General features: G+C 39.5%; 1 protein-coding gene across 5 annotated transcripts in view; it reads right to left on the reverse strand.

The window, feature by feature from the left end:
- LOC125016588 (CUB and sushi domain-containing protein 3-like) overlaps positions 1-13,358 on the reverse strand; it is a 211,037-nt gene that overhangs the window by 140,564 nt on the left and 57,115 nt on the right. For 4 of the 5 annotated variants that reach the window (XM_047599152.1, XM_047599153.1, XM_047599151.1 and 1 more), the window contains exons 6-12: positions 7,839-7,951; positions 6,560-6,637; positions 5,006-5,093; positions 4,374-4,498; positions 3,210-3,331; positions 779-882; positions 150-262 (exon numbers count right to left, since the gene is read on the reverse strand). In XM_047599152.1, the coding sequence (XP_047455108.1) occupies positions 150-262; positions 779-882; positions 3,210-3,331; positions 4,374-4,498; positions 5,006-5,093; positions 6,560-6,637; positions 7,839-7,951 (743 nt within the window). The remainder of the gene's footprint in view (positions 1-149; positions 263-778; positions 883-3,209; positions 3,332-4,373; positions 4,499-5,005; positions 5,094-6,559; positions 6,638-7,838; positions 7,952-13,358) is intronic. The other variant, XM_047599156.1, reaches the window with a different exon arrangement.

The raw sequence follows: 13,358 nt of genomic DNA on the forward strand, positions 1-13,358 counted from the left end.
TTGGGCTGTGGAAGTTACTTTGGTGAGAGATAGAGAGCGGGTAACAGACAGGCAGACAGGAACAGAGACTTGTTGCTTTACTGAAACACAGTCACACAGACATGAATACAGGCAGAGATAGATAATATCAGCGCTGCAGCCTGCGGTACCTTTATAGTTGATCTTGAAGCCAATCGAGCCCACGCTCTCATCAGACTGAAGGTGAAGCCACATCTGATGGGACATGCTGACAATCAGGTCTGGGACAAAGCTCCCGGTAAGCCTGCAGACAAAACAAAAGCCTCTACAGTATCAAAACACCTTTTCAAACACCATCTCATCATAAAATGCAATATAGACACACTGTAGACTTGAAAAATGGACTGAAACAAAGATGCTGCACACGGCAAACAGTGTCACAAGGACATATAAATATTAAACATCAAAACAAAATATATTACAACAGCAGAAGAATCTGAAGTGGTGCAATAATTTATTTGTCCAGGATTAGATTTGTATTTAGTATTGACACTGCTCCTGAGGACTGCTAGAAATGATTATGAAATGTTGCCGACTCAGATTTAGGTTGAGCATTCAGACTGGGTAGGAAGAAACGGAGACATTTGGGAAATGATAACACAAACACACAAGTTTGCTACTTGGTTGTCAAAGTGTGTCCTTCCATTGTTTGCTGTGCCTCGATCACGTGACCCCACCAGTGTGTTTAAGATAAAAATGTTTGTGTGGGAGTAGCCTAAAAGTGTAGGTTAGGTTGTGAAGCATTTTATGCAACACTTACACTTGAATTATTGTTTTAGAGTCACCGACTTCCCCTCCGTCTCCAATGGTTAGCGAATCATAACCAATTTCAAGGTCGAACTCTTCAAAGTTGATCTGAATAACCTGTGGGCAAATACAACGGAAGTCAATTTAACAGTCTGTCTCTTGCTAAGAGTTAACAAGCGGCAAGGCAACACAACAAATATTACCACGTGAAACATTTCTATCTGTCAGCTTACAGTGGCAGACTTAAAGTGAGTCTGAAAGTAAACCATCTCCCCCTGGATGCTGCTCTGTTTACCTCCAACAAACTGGTTAAGGCAGACAGAATTACTGACAGACACCGCCACCCTGAGGGTCAACCTTATTCATAGTGTTCATTTAAATAAGGTAAAGCCCCTTATATTAGATGAGCATTTTACCAAATAACCCAGCATCTCACTTATTTGAAATTCATAACGTAGCTGCTTATTTCAGTAACTTGCCTCCTGAGAGAACGTTTCTGGGGACAGCTACAGAGTGAAAGGAACACACAGAAAGCCCATGTAATGCCATGTTCATTCGCACAAAACAGACACTAACATGTTTGATCAAGAGACATTGTGGAAAGCCTGAGACTTTGCTTCTCATAATTCATATAGCTGCATTACATAGCCTACATACTGGTACTTTTATGAATTATACAGTGAAAATTCAAATAAACAATGTCGTCAACAGAAAATAGGACGCAAACATAAAGCTCAGATCACATCAAATTTTTAACTTTTCATAGAGTAAGACATTGCACGGTGATGCTGTGCATCCCTACAAACAAAGGACACTGCAAATCCTTTAAAGAAATATAGAAACTGACAGCGGAATCATCATTTCAGAGCACAAATCAAATTCTGAGAACCAATCATAGCAAAGTAAATTTGGGAGATGAAATTATTAACTGCCTGTCTGCATTTACCCTTGAGATCTCTTCGTTGGCTGCCACTTGTTTATCTTTTTCCCCCATAACAAATGTATATAATGTTACAAAAGATGACATATTAATAATTAGAGTGGCGACAGCTGCTTACACTAATAATAATCATGTTAAAGTGAGGCTACTGCAGAGACATTTCACAATAACGCCACATTATCTCTGCCTGCATGAATTAGAGCTGAAAGGAAAGATGGCGTAATGACACCAGTGTCACATCTGTTGATGATAAACATATGACGGACGCTCACTCATCCTTATCCTACCTTATTTCTGGCCATGAGGAGGACAATGTCAGCACAGTATCCACGTAACAACCTCATGACAATGCTCACACAAGCAAAATTACCATAATAACATTAATGGACCAAGTTTCAGTGCCCAGTCGATGGCGTGTTTGCTTACAAAATCTGAGTGACACGCAGCTGTGGCAAGTACTAGTGAGCTTTGAATGGGTGTTAGTTGGTTAGTTATTGTTGAGTAGCAGGACACCACTTAGTTGACACCCCCGTGTATATGACTCAGTTGGCTGAATGCCAATAGAGACAAATTCATGTAGAAGAGTAGAAATGACAATTAGGAAAACAGCTTTGACCTCTTCACTTTGGGGAAAAGCTTGTCTCGTTCAGTCATTATTTCTCACCATTTCTGTTACCCTAGTTCAATGAAGCGAATTGCTCAATTGCCAACAGTCACGGTCTAGCTGGTAGTCTAGAGAGAACCGAAAATGCATCCCACTGCAGCTATGTACATAAATGAAAAACAGTAACAATGAACGGCAAAGTCCAAATTTGTGTATATTCTATGTAACCTTTTCCTACCTACCCCAGAACCCCAGAAAACAGATGCATGTCCTAAAGGACAGCCAGGGAGGGAATGCCTAGTCAACTGCTCTGCACCACAATCAGGGAGAGTTTTCTGTTATAAAAAGGTGAGAGTTTCTTCACCGGGGCAGCAGGGAAAAAATGTTTAATGAAGGACTGTTAAACTTACTTATGTACAGCACATGTGAGAATTGCAGCACATTACCTATACTCTTGTTTGGGGATTTCTCAGATAAATTAATCAAGGAAATAAAAGCTTAATCTTAAAAAAAAAAAAAAAAAAAAAAAAAAACATAGTCGAGAGATTACTCAGAGGTACGTTTAACAAGTGGTAGCTAAGTATTTATTACTTTAATAGGAATGCACGTGGTGATGGCAGTACACAGCATTTTTTTTCTCCTTCTCATTATTTTCACCAACTGTAACAATAATCATGAGCCTTATTGAACCTCTAATCGGCAACTTCCGTATCTGGCATTTTTATTACAGAAATAATGGCTTCACAAATTTTACAATGTAATGTGCACAGCTGATTATAGCTCTGTACTCCAATTGTATCTACATTTAACTGCACAATTTTGACATAAACATGAGAAAAATGTGCCTGGATCATAAAGTCTGTCAGGAGTGAGAATGATGCTAATAGTTTGTTCTGCTACCTTGTTCGGATCGCCGGCAGTGATGATCCACACACACTGGGAGTTACTCTCATACTGGATAGGGAAGTTAGGGGACGTAAAGGTCCCAGATGGTCCCTGAAGGTTGGACCCACAGGTTTTCACTGCGACAGATATGAAGAAAATGAAGAAAATACGCAATACAATGAGTCACAGATTCATGCTGTAGCATGGCAACAACTTCCAACAAGAGCTAAAGACGAACCACAGAAAGAAGGCTTTTAGTTCATTAAGTTCTCCAAGATTCCTGGAACAACCTACCTGCCAAGTATTTACCTATGAATTTGACTGACGACTGAAAAATGATTGTGGCAATATATTTGAAAGCATCCTCACTGTTTTTTTTCGTGACCTAGACCTTTCATCAGTTTAACACATATTAAGTCGAAAGATCGTTGGATCGAACTACGTGGTACAACCTCTGCTACCAAGGTTCATCAGTGAACCATGGACCCCTATTACCGTGTAACCAGTTTAGCACTTTTCCCTCCTTGGACCACATTTGAAAACTACTAATTAGTGCAGCCAACAAGAACTGCGGTTTCAGAGATCCTCTGACCTTGTCATGTAGCTATCACGATTTTGCCCACTGGAAGTCTTTCAGATCCTTCCACTTGCCCTTTTTTTCCTTCTTCTAACACATAAAATTTGAGGACCAAATGTTCACTTGCTGCCTAATATATCACGCCCAGTGACAGGTGCAATGATGATTAGATGATTGCCGTTATTCACTTCACCTGTCACAACGTTAGGGCTGATCAGTGCATGTAGGACGCAGAGTATAAACCATCCTCACACAACCTAAAAGTCCGTTTCTAACTTAGAATAAATATTGATAGAAATGGTGCTCAGAAGGCAGAGTAATAATTCCTCCATCGTAATATGACTGCAAGTTCATATATTATTTGCACAGGTAGAGGAAAGATCTATTAGCTGCATTTCCATTAATCAAATTCTAAAAGGTGCTCCAGGTATTATGGAACACAAAAGCAGACAGAGCATTTTAGAAAGGAAAAGTAGAGACTGCAGCAGAGGCTTTCATACATAATTAACAGAAATGAACTTTCCTCTATCTGCATAGAGCCTATATCCACAGGCACTGCCTTAATCAAACTGTTTTATTAGCTCTCCAGGAGCCGAGCTCACCCTTGCAGACGGGTCTGTGGTCGCTCCAAGCAGCGAAGACTTCGGCTACGCGCTGGCAGGTAATCGTTTTGGAACCCTGCAGCACATGATCTTCATCACAGGTAAATTGAGCCGTTGCTCCAATGCTGAGAAGATAAACAAACACCATTAATAGCTAAAAAGAAAATAATAAAAAAAATCAATTCTTCAAAAATGGCACCAGATGAAATATCGGATTCATGATTTATGTCACGTCGCTCACGGACAAAGGAACCTGCACTCAGTGGTGCAAGCGGAGTGGACTTAATGGCAGGTTACTAAATGTTGGGGTGACAGAGAGATAATTTGTTTACTGCAAATGTAATGTTTGCTTATTAACAAACCTGTGCACAAAGTTACCAAATAGACTGTGAAAAAATCAAACACCTAATTTATGACAGTATTATAGTAAAGTTTGCAAACTGCTGCAGGTGGTCATAATGAGGCTCACAGTAACACTGATGAAAAGCTGCAATATGCTGAACATCATATTACTTTGAAACTGGTTGCAGAGCATAAGTCCCATATCCTTAATGCTCCAAACAAATATGAGCTCCTTGACTTCAGCTTAAACAACAACAACAACAACAACAACAACAACAACAACAACTCACCTGAAGTCAGAGCCGATTCGTTTGCCATTCTCCGGCTCCCCAGGGTCAGGACAGTAATTAGACACTTGTTTGACTCCTCCTTCGTTCACTACAAAGAACGAGAAAGACCAAGAACGCAGTGAGAGAGACACTTCAACTGTCAAAGCTTTTTGCTTTCAGAAAACACCCACCGCCATGAAAAGTGCATAAATAGTAATAACTGTGCCTGTTCAACACTTGTGTCTGGTAACAGAATTAGTTCCCAGGAATCACATACTTAGACATTCAACAGTTGGGCCTAATCTCTTGACTGACAGAGCCTTTTAACTGCCAGTTATTTGACAGCGCTGTTGTGTATTCACACTTGTGATATGAGAGTGAGCGCCGAGGGTAAATGTCTTGTACCTGAGCTAAACAAAACAAGAGTATCTATCAGGGCACAGCAGGGACTAAGAGGATTAAATTACCTTCGACTATCAAGTGTAGGAGCAACCGTAATCACACAGACTCTCTACACATAATAATAATTTAAGCCCTGTGGATAAGGCTTTAGAGATATGGTTTATTTAAGTGTTGCCTTTACTATGATAGGAATGCAGAGAGGCAGTTTAGTAGCAGGACAATCATCTGTGCCTGTATGTGTTCAGATTTTTAATTTACCTCCCATGCAAATTATGATCTGTAAAAACTAAGACAAACATGTACTGGAAATTAAATGTATGAATTATGCAGCAAACTGTGTACTGTAGTATTTGAAAACAAAAAATTACCCCAAACACACACACAGACCCTTCCGTTTTAACAGTACTATCTCCACCAGCATGTGTTTTCTTCATTGACTTCTTCCAGGAAGTTTATCGGTTTTGTACTTAATTGTTGTGGGTTATAATGCAGTTATGGGTTCAATTATATGCAATAAATCCACGGGGCTTTACCAATATTCTCCTCAGTCTTTTAAATGATATACACTATTGTCTCACAGAAAAGATTACAGCCCTCTGCATTATTCATGTCTCCATGCAGTGCTGAATCTATGACACACGAGGCAATAAAGATTACAACGTGTTATTATCAAAGTGTTTAGCACACCGTTGAGTTAAGGGGAATTGTGTTCCTGATTTATGTTAATGACAAAGATCCGGCAGCAATTAGAATGCATTCGCTCGGGTCGTGACTGGTCACTCGACCTTGACCTAGATCACACTGGGCATGGATATACTATAAATCAAGCTCCTTTTTAAAGCTTAAGTAGTAAAGAATGAGAGACTGAAGCTGATAAAGTTAAGCATAATGGTGCAATATTCATAACTAGGCCTTATCTAGCAGATAAGTTCAGTCAGGACGGGGAAGTAAGGGGGAAGCGGGCGAAATAGGTCATCAGAAAGAAAAAGAGACTGCACTTCTGCAAAATCTAGTACTGTAGCTTAATTCCTTCACCAAAAAAAAAAAAAAAAAAAAAAAAAAAAAAAAAAAAAAAAAAAGACAACGAAAAAAACAAAGACCCAGAACGCAAGCTTTACATAAACAAAAACCCAAACAATGAAAGCAGTTGCATAAGAAAAATAAAAGACTTACTCAAAGACAGTTTGTTAGTGTTGTCCTTTCCTGGTAATAATTTTACCCCTCTGGATTTTAGCTCTCCAGAGCTTTTCACTGGTCGAGAGCAATAGAAAGAGTTCATTAGATAAAAGAAGTTACAGTATTAGATGTGAGAAGATACAGTACAAGTGTTTCTTTCTCTGGACAATGCTTGGCCCTATCGAGAACATCAGGCTAGAAGTGCTGCTGCTGTGCATCTTTTTCCAAAAGAAGTGAGCGCTACGTCTTGGAGTCACTCCGGCGATTGTTTTTTCGTTTGCTTGTTTTGGTGTTGTGATTGCCTGTTCGCATAACTCAGACATTTTAAACAGTGAATAGAAATTGATTGGTCAGAGCAGATTCAATGGGTGTAGCTTATTAAAGGGGAAACTCCACACAGAATCAAAGAGCAGCCCAAGGACTGTGATGCTACTTATCTCAAGAAAGTCTAATTAAACACAGCAGGGGCCAGATTGCAAATAGAAGCCAGGTGATGCAAGTGGCTGTCATCACAAGAGCCAAAAGCAATAAATGGTGTAACAAGTAAAAACAAGGCAATCTGAATGTGAACCGACTGGAACGAGGCCTCTTGTCTGAACTACACTGTGGGTCAACTGGTTATTTCAAGCACAATTAAGACGTGAATCTATTTCCTGAGCCGCTAACAATTGTTATATTCTTCAAGTTTTAATGACCAATAATCCTAAATTATTCTTTGCTTAAAAATAACTTCCATCAACATAAATGCAGTAACAATATGCAAAAGGAAGTTGTTTGACAACTGCACAACCATAAACAGCAATAGTTTTTTTTCCATGCAATTGATTTTATGTCTTAATTTATCACGAGTTGCTGCACATGCATGTTACTGAAGCGTTTTACGCAGCTGTTTATAGTGAAGGTGCAGGTTTCATTTGTGTTTTTTTTTGGCCACACAGCTCTGCAGCACATACACTGATTTTAAAATCATACCAGAGAACAATGTCAGTGTAATAGATTATGGAGCTGATAACGCTGAGATCTGCTAAGAGGCAGACGAAGAAAAAAAATTATTTTTCATTCAAATATTTGACTAACAAGGTTCTTTGAAGTCAATGGTTTGAAGCAGAAAAAGCCTCCATGCCCTCTACAGAGGGTATTAACCAAACCCTTTAATATCCAGTTAACAAAGATCAAAAACATGTTTTGTAATTACACTGTTTTTCCTCCGATGATCCTTTTTGTTCAAGCATGGGGTCCTCTATTACGCTGTGCAAATGAAGTAATCGTGTCTTACCTTGATATTGAGCCCTGAAGCCTTTGTGGCGGTGGTTGCTCTCCGTCACAAAATGCAGCCGTAGCCAGTTTTTGTTGCTGATGATGGGTGCTGGAATATTCATTCCAGTTAGCCTGAGTGTGAAAAGTCAATCATCAGAAAATATGCATCTGTTTTAGCTTTTTCTCATCTACAGTGGGGGAAATAAGTATTTGATCCCCTGCTGAATTTGTAAGTTTGCCCACTTCCATAGAAATGATCAAACTCTGGTTTTTATGGTTGTTTACTGGTTATGGGTATAGACAGAATATCAGTCGAAAATGCATAAAAAACACACAATCTAAAAGTTATAAATTGTTATGTATTTTATTAAGGGAAATAAGTATTTGATCCCCAACAATTCACTTAGAATTCAGGCTCCTACAGATTGGCTGGTGCGCATGTGGCACACAGCTGTGCTCAGTCAACTGAAATTACCAATACTCCTGATCTTAACTTGTCATGTATATAAAGCACACCTGCTCTAAGAATCAGTTTCTTACATTCCAACTTCTACAGCACCATGGGCAAGACCAAAGAGCTGTCAAAAGATGTCAGGGACAAGATTGTAGACCTGCACAAGGCTGGTATAGGTTACAAAACCATCAGCAAAAGGCTTGGTGAGAAGGTGACAACTATTGGTGCCATTATTCGCAAGTGGAAGACCCATAAAAGGACCATCAACTGTCCTCGGTCTAGAGCTCCCCGCAAAATCTCGCCTCATGGAGTGAGGATGATGATGAGAAAGTGAGGGAGCAGCCTAAAACAACACGGCAGGAGCTTGTTAATGATCTGGAAGCAGTTGGGACCTCCGTCACCAAGAAAACAGTTGGCAACACACTGCGCCGTTATGGATTGAACTCTTGCAGTGCCCGCAAGGTCCCCCTGCTCAAGAAGGCACATGTACAGGCCCGCCTTAAGTTTGCCAGTGAACATCTAAATGACTCAGAGAAGGCTTGGGAGAAAGTGCTGTGGTCTGACGAAACCAAAGTTGAGCTATTTGGCATTAACTCGACCCGCCGTGTTTGGAGGATGAAAAAACGTGAGTATGACCCAAAGAACACCATACCCACGGTTAAGCATGGAGGTGGAAACATCATGTTTTGGGGCTGTTTTTCAGCAAAGGGTACAGGGCAACTTCACCGCATTATGGGGCCAATGAATGCAGCCATGTACTGTAACATCTTGGACAAAAACCTTCTTTCCTCAGCAAGAACACTGAAGATGCCTCGTGGGTGGGTTTTCCAACATGACAATGACCCAAAACATACTGCCAGGACAACAAAGGAGTGGCTCAAGAAGAAGCATATTAAGGTCATGGAGTGGCCTAGTCAGTCTCCAGACCTTAACCCGATCGAAAACCTGTGGAGGGAGCTGAAGCTCCGAGTTTCCAAGAGGCAGCCAAGAAACTTGAAGGATTTAGAGACTGTCTGTAAAGATGAATGGGCCAAAATCCCTCCTGCGCTGTGTGCAAACCTGGTGACCAACTACAAGAAACGTCTCATCGCTGTGCTTGCCAACAAAGGTTTCTCTACAAAGTACTGACTTGTGTTGTGCTTGGGGATCAAATACTTATTTCCCTTAATAAAATACATAACAATTTATAACTTTTAGATTGTGTGTTTTTTATGCATTTTCGACTGATATTCTGTCTATACCCATAACCAGTAAACAACCATAAAAACCAGAGTCTGATCATTTCTATGGAAGTGGGCAAACTTACAAATTCAGCAGGGGATCAAATACTTATTTCCCCCACTGTATATTGCATTGTGGTAATTTATACCCTTTGGCTGTGTGTGTATATTAAAAAAAAAAAAAAAAAAAAAAAGTAATAACAACTCAACAAGACAACAAGAAGGTACGTACAGAGAACATTAGCTAAAATATCTTAAAAGAAAGGACATACATTCATGTACTCTGCAGGTTGTTGTAGATCTGTAAAGGTGGAAAATGGGAAAGTGGCACTTATCTGTTGTCATATCTCTCATAAAGATCTATAAAAGTTGTGTGTTCTGAGTTGGTTTTGGTGTCTGTCAATGGTCTTGGATCAGAGTTTCTTTTCAGGATGTGGCCACGGCATCAAGGACAGTCTATAACTGTAGAGATTTAAAGCTGCCAGGAGCCTTCTCATTTGTCTGGCTAACCAGCTCAGTTTTGTTCTTCCTATTGCTTGCAATCTCTACACCGTGCCCTGTCATACCGCAGTCAATATAGTCGGTGTCATTGCAGCTATTAAACAGGGGCTTGGGACTGGCTGGAAAACACCACGATGCAGCCGAGCCTTGTGTTCCCGTTGCTTTTCAGTATGTGAAAACGTGTTAATTTATCTGTGCGTGTGTGACCACCCACGTGTTTGTCTTTTATATTGTTTATGTGTCAAGGTGTGATCAGCCGTGTTTAAGGATGTTTTTTGCTTTTTTTTTATTTCATTTCTTTAACATTTACAGCTAAGGGGCAAAGAGGAAAAAGCAAAACAAAAAGAAAAATGTTCCTAGACGATCAGCTTTTACAAGAAGAACGAGGAGGAGGAAAAGGTGCCTGTTTGAATTGGTGGTCAATGCAAACTTTAGTAATGCATTACTAAGCCTTCTTGACATTTGATTTCTCTCTCTTTTTTTTTTCTTTTTTATTTCACCACTGGTCTCTGCTGTTTAAATTCAAGCTTTATAACCAAAGAGTAAAAGAGTATGTGTCAGATAGATTATAGGCTGGTGCATGTTTTATCTTTAATTGACAGGCAAACTAAAAGCAACTTTTAACTACTGATCTTTTTAATCCAAATTATCCACCACATGGGGAGATGATGGCAGCTCTGAGATGGGTGCTGAAAATTATTTGATTTTCACACAAAAGCTGACCTTTTTGCGTCCCGGATACAAGGCTAATGACACCAATATAAAGTATGGATAGTACACGACGAAAAACAGCAGCTTTGGGGCAGAAAAAACAGCCTCCGTGTTTCCTCTAGTGGGTATTACAAATTATGATGTCTAAACTAATATGGATGTTAGAGTAAAGGTCTACCCAGATGTATGGATTTTCCAGGCAGCAGAGGAATGATGTTATAAGGCCAGAGATAGTGCATGTGTTGGTGGCATAAACCTGACAAAACATAGACTCTGAAATATTTCAATTCCAGACTCAAAACACATCTTTTAAAAACAGCTTACTCTACCTAACCCACTTATTGTTATGTGCTTTCATTTCTATGTTTTATTCTTATGTCTTATGTATTGTTGCTTTATGTAAAGTGAGGGTTTCAAAGGTGCACACAAATAAAATATATTATTATTATCATCAACATTGTTATAAAGGTAAGAGAAAGGAAGAGAAACATGACACCAAATAAAAGCTTATAGCCATGTCACCGATGAGGAAGTATATTTCACTCCAAGAGATATTTTAATTAGTGTGTGTTAAACCATTTCCTGCAGGCAAAAAAAATAAAATAAAACTCTTCCGATGTGGATACGAAAATATGATTGATGTATGATGTCGTTTCCTAGGAAGTCTGGTTTACACAGCAGAAGTACACTCCCTCCAGCTGCTACCCACCCAAATGAACACAAATGTGCTGATAGGCTGAGAGCCAGCACAGAACAAACAGCATCTGATGTGCTATGAGAAACCAATGAGTCGTGTGCTAAATGTTTCTCATAATTTTTTTTGACATATACTGAATGTTGTATGTAACAAGTTGTCCTTGTTTGTCCAGTTGATGATGAAATTTTTAAGCAGCCAGATGGTTGAACAAAATAATTCAAGGCTATTTTGCAAAACAGGGTGTATGCTGTTGGCAAGTAACTGTGCAGGAAACCAATAAATTACTTGCGGAAAGTCAACTGCCTAGTCTTCTTGAAACAGATAAAAGCAAGCAAGTGCTGTCTACTGTTTTCTTATTGTATCTCCTCTAGCACATATTGAACACCAGAAGATGAGAAAGTCCAATGGGAAAAATGGATTCTTCACATAACGCGCTGCCATTCTATCTCTGCAGACTCACTCAGGCCGTCAATTCGCTCATTCCCAGATATGCAATATGGCTTTTCTGAGATTACTTTTTGGCATGAATGCAGTGTTTTTATGTGCTTGGTTTCAGCCAAGTTTTGGAATGCTTCATATCATTGATTTGGGGTGTCTCAAGGACTATTGGTAGGTAGTCTTGTTCTGATATTGTTTTTGCGAGGCTTATTAGAGACTTCTCGCAAAGTTCTCTGAGCAAAACGAGGGATTGAAGGAAGCATGGTTATCTCATCAAAATGCCAACATAACGAGTCCCAGTGTGCTCATACTGCAACCAAATGCAGCCTCAAGGCCATAGCAATAAGCTGCAGCCCCTTGTGTCTCTACTTAGTTTCACAGAGATGCAGGTTAGATATTAGTGCATCATAGATAACGAGCAATCGATTCTAATTTGTCAAAAAAAAAGGCCCAGGTAATTTTCTCTTTTCATCCCACATATATTCTATAAAACCTAGTAATAATAATACATAGATAGATACTTTATTAAATTTGGAGTCCAGCAGGGGTTGTACCGACTAGTCCACTTTTCTGCTGTGCCATGACACTTTAAGCAGGAAGTCGACAAGTCGCCAATCTCATGACAATAACGACATGGACCCTTCCTAGATTACAGGTGAAGAGCTCAGTCAATCACTGAATGACTTCAAGTGTATGGACACACTTCTCTAAAGATGAAGCCCATACGACCATGACATGAAGAATATGTACGCTACCAGTCAAAAGGACACAATTTCGTCAGTCCTGAAATACAACACATGTACTACTGCATTACACACTCATCTGATGAGGCATCCGTTAACTGTAACAGAGGACAGAGTGTGTTTTGTTGTGGTTGTCATTTTTTTTTTTTTTTTTGCAGAGTGAGAGATGCATATTAGAAGTGTCAGACAGACGGTGTTTATGGTGTTGACGGGGCTATGGCCGATAGCAGCCTGTGTTCAGGCTTCAGTTACCTTCTAGAAAAGCCTCCATATCCTCTTTTTACAATATGTATTTAGGACAAGAATACAGATTTCATTGTTGCAGCATTTCCTTCTACTGTGTTTTTATGTGTGGAGTCATCGATTTTCACTACACATTAGTCAACTTTAAAAAATGGTTTGTCACTCAACCCTAGTGTTTAGTAGCTTCATCACATAAAAACAGATATTTAAGTTATATAAACATACAAATATATCATCAGTTACATTCAGGAGTTGAACTTCCAACAGTTTGGTACCTGTGGGTTCACAGTACACCTATTTCTGTGAACAAAGTTCTTGTGCATGCAGGGGCTATGTACATATCGCCCAAATGTCCAATTGTCAATTCGCATTCCAACAATTAGACATTGTGTTCTTTCCAGTCTGACTGCAGTAGGGCATGGCATTTTGATGGGTTATATTTTGAGAGGAAAGATCAATAGTAAACCCCAGAAAGAAAAAACTGAATCTAATATAAATGATAATTTAATCATGGTTGGAAATTTAGCTGAAG

Source organism: Mugil cephalus, chromosome 11, assembly GCF_022458985.1.
Source record: "Mugil cephalus isolate CIBA_MC_2020 chromosome 11, CIBA_Mcephalus_1.1, whole genome shotgun sequence".
Taxonomy (NCBI): Eukaryota; Metazoa; Chordata; class Actinopteri; order Mugiliformes; family Mugilidae; genus Mugil; species Mugil cephalus.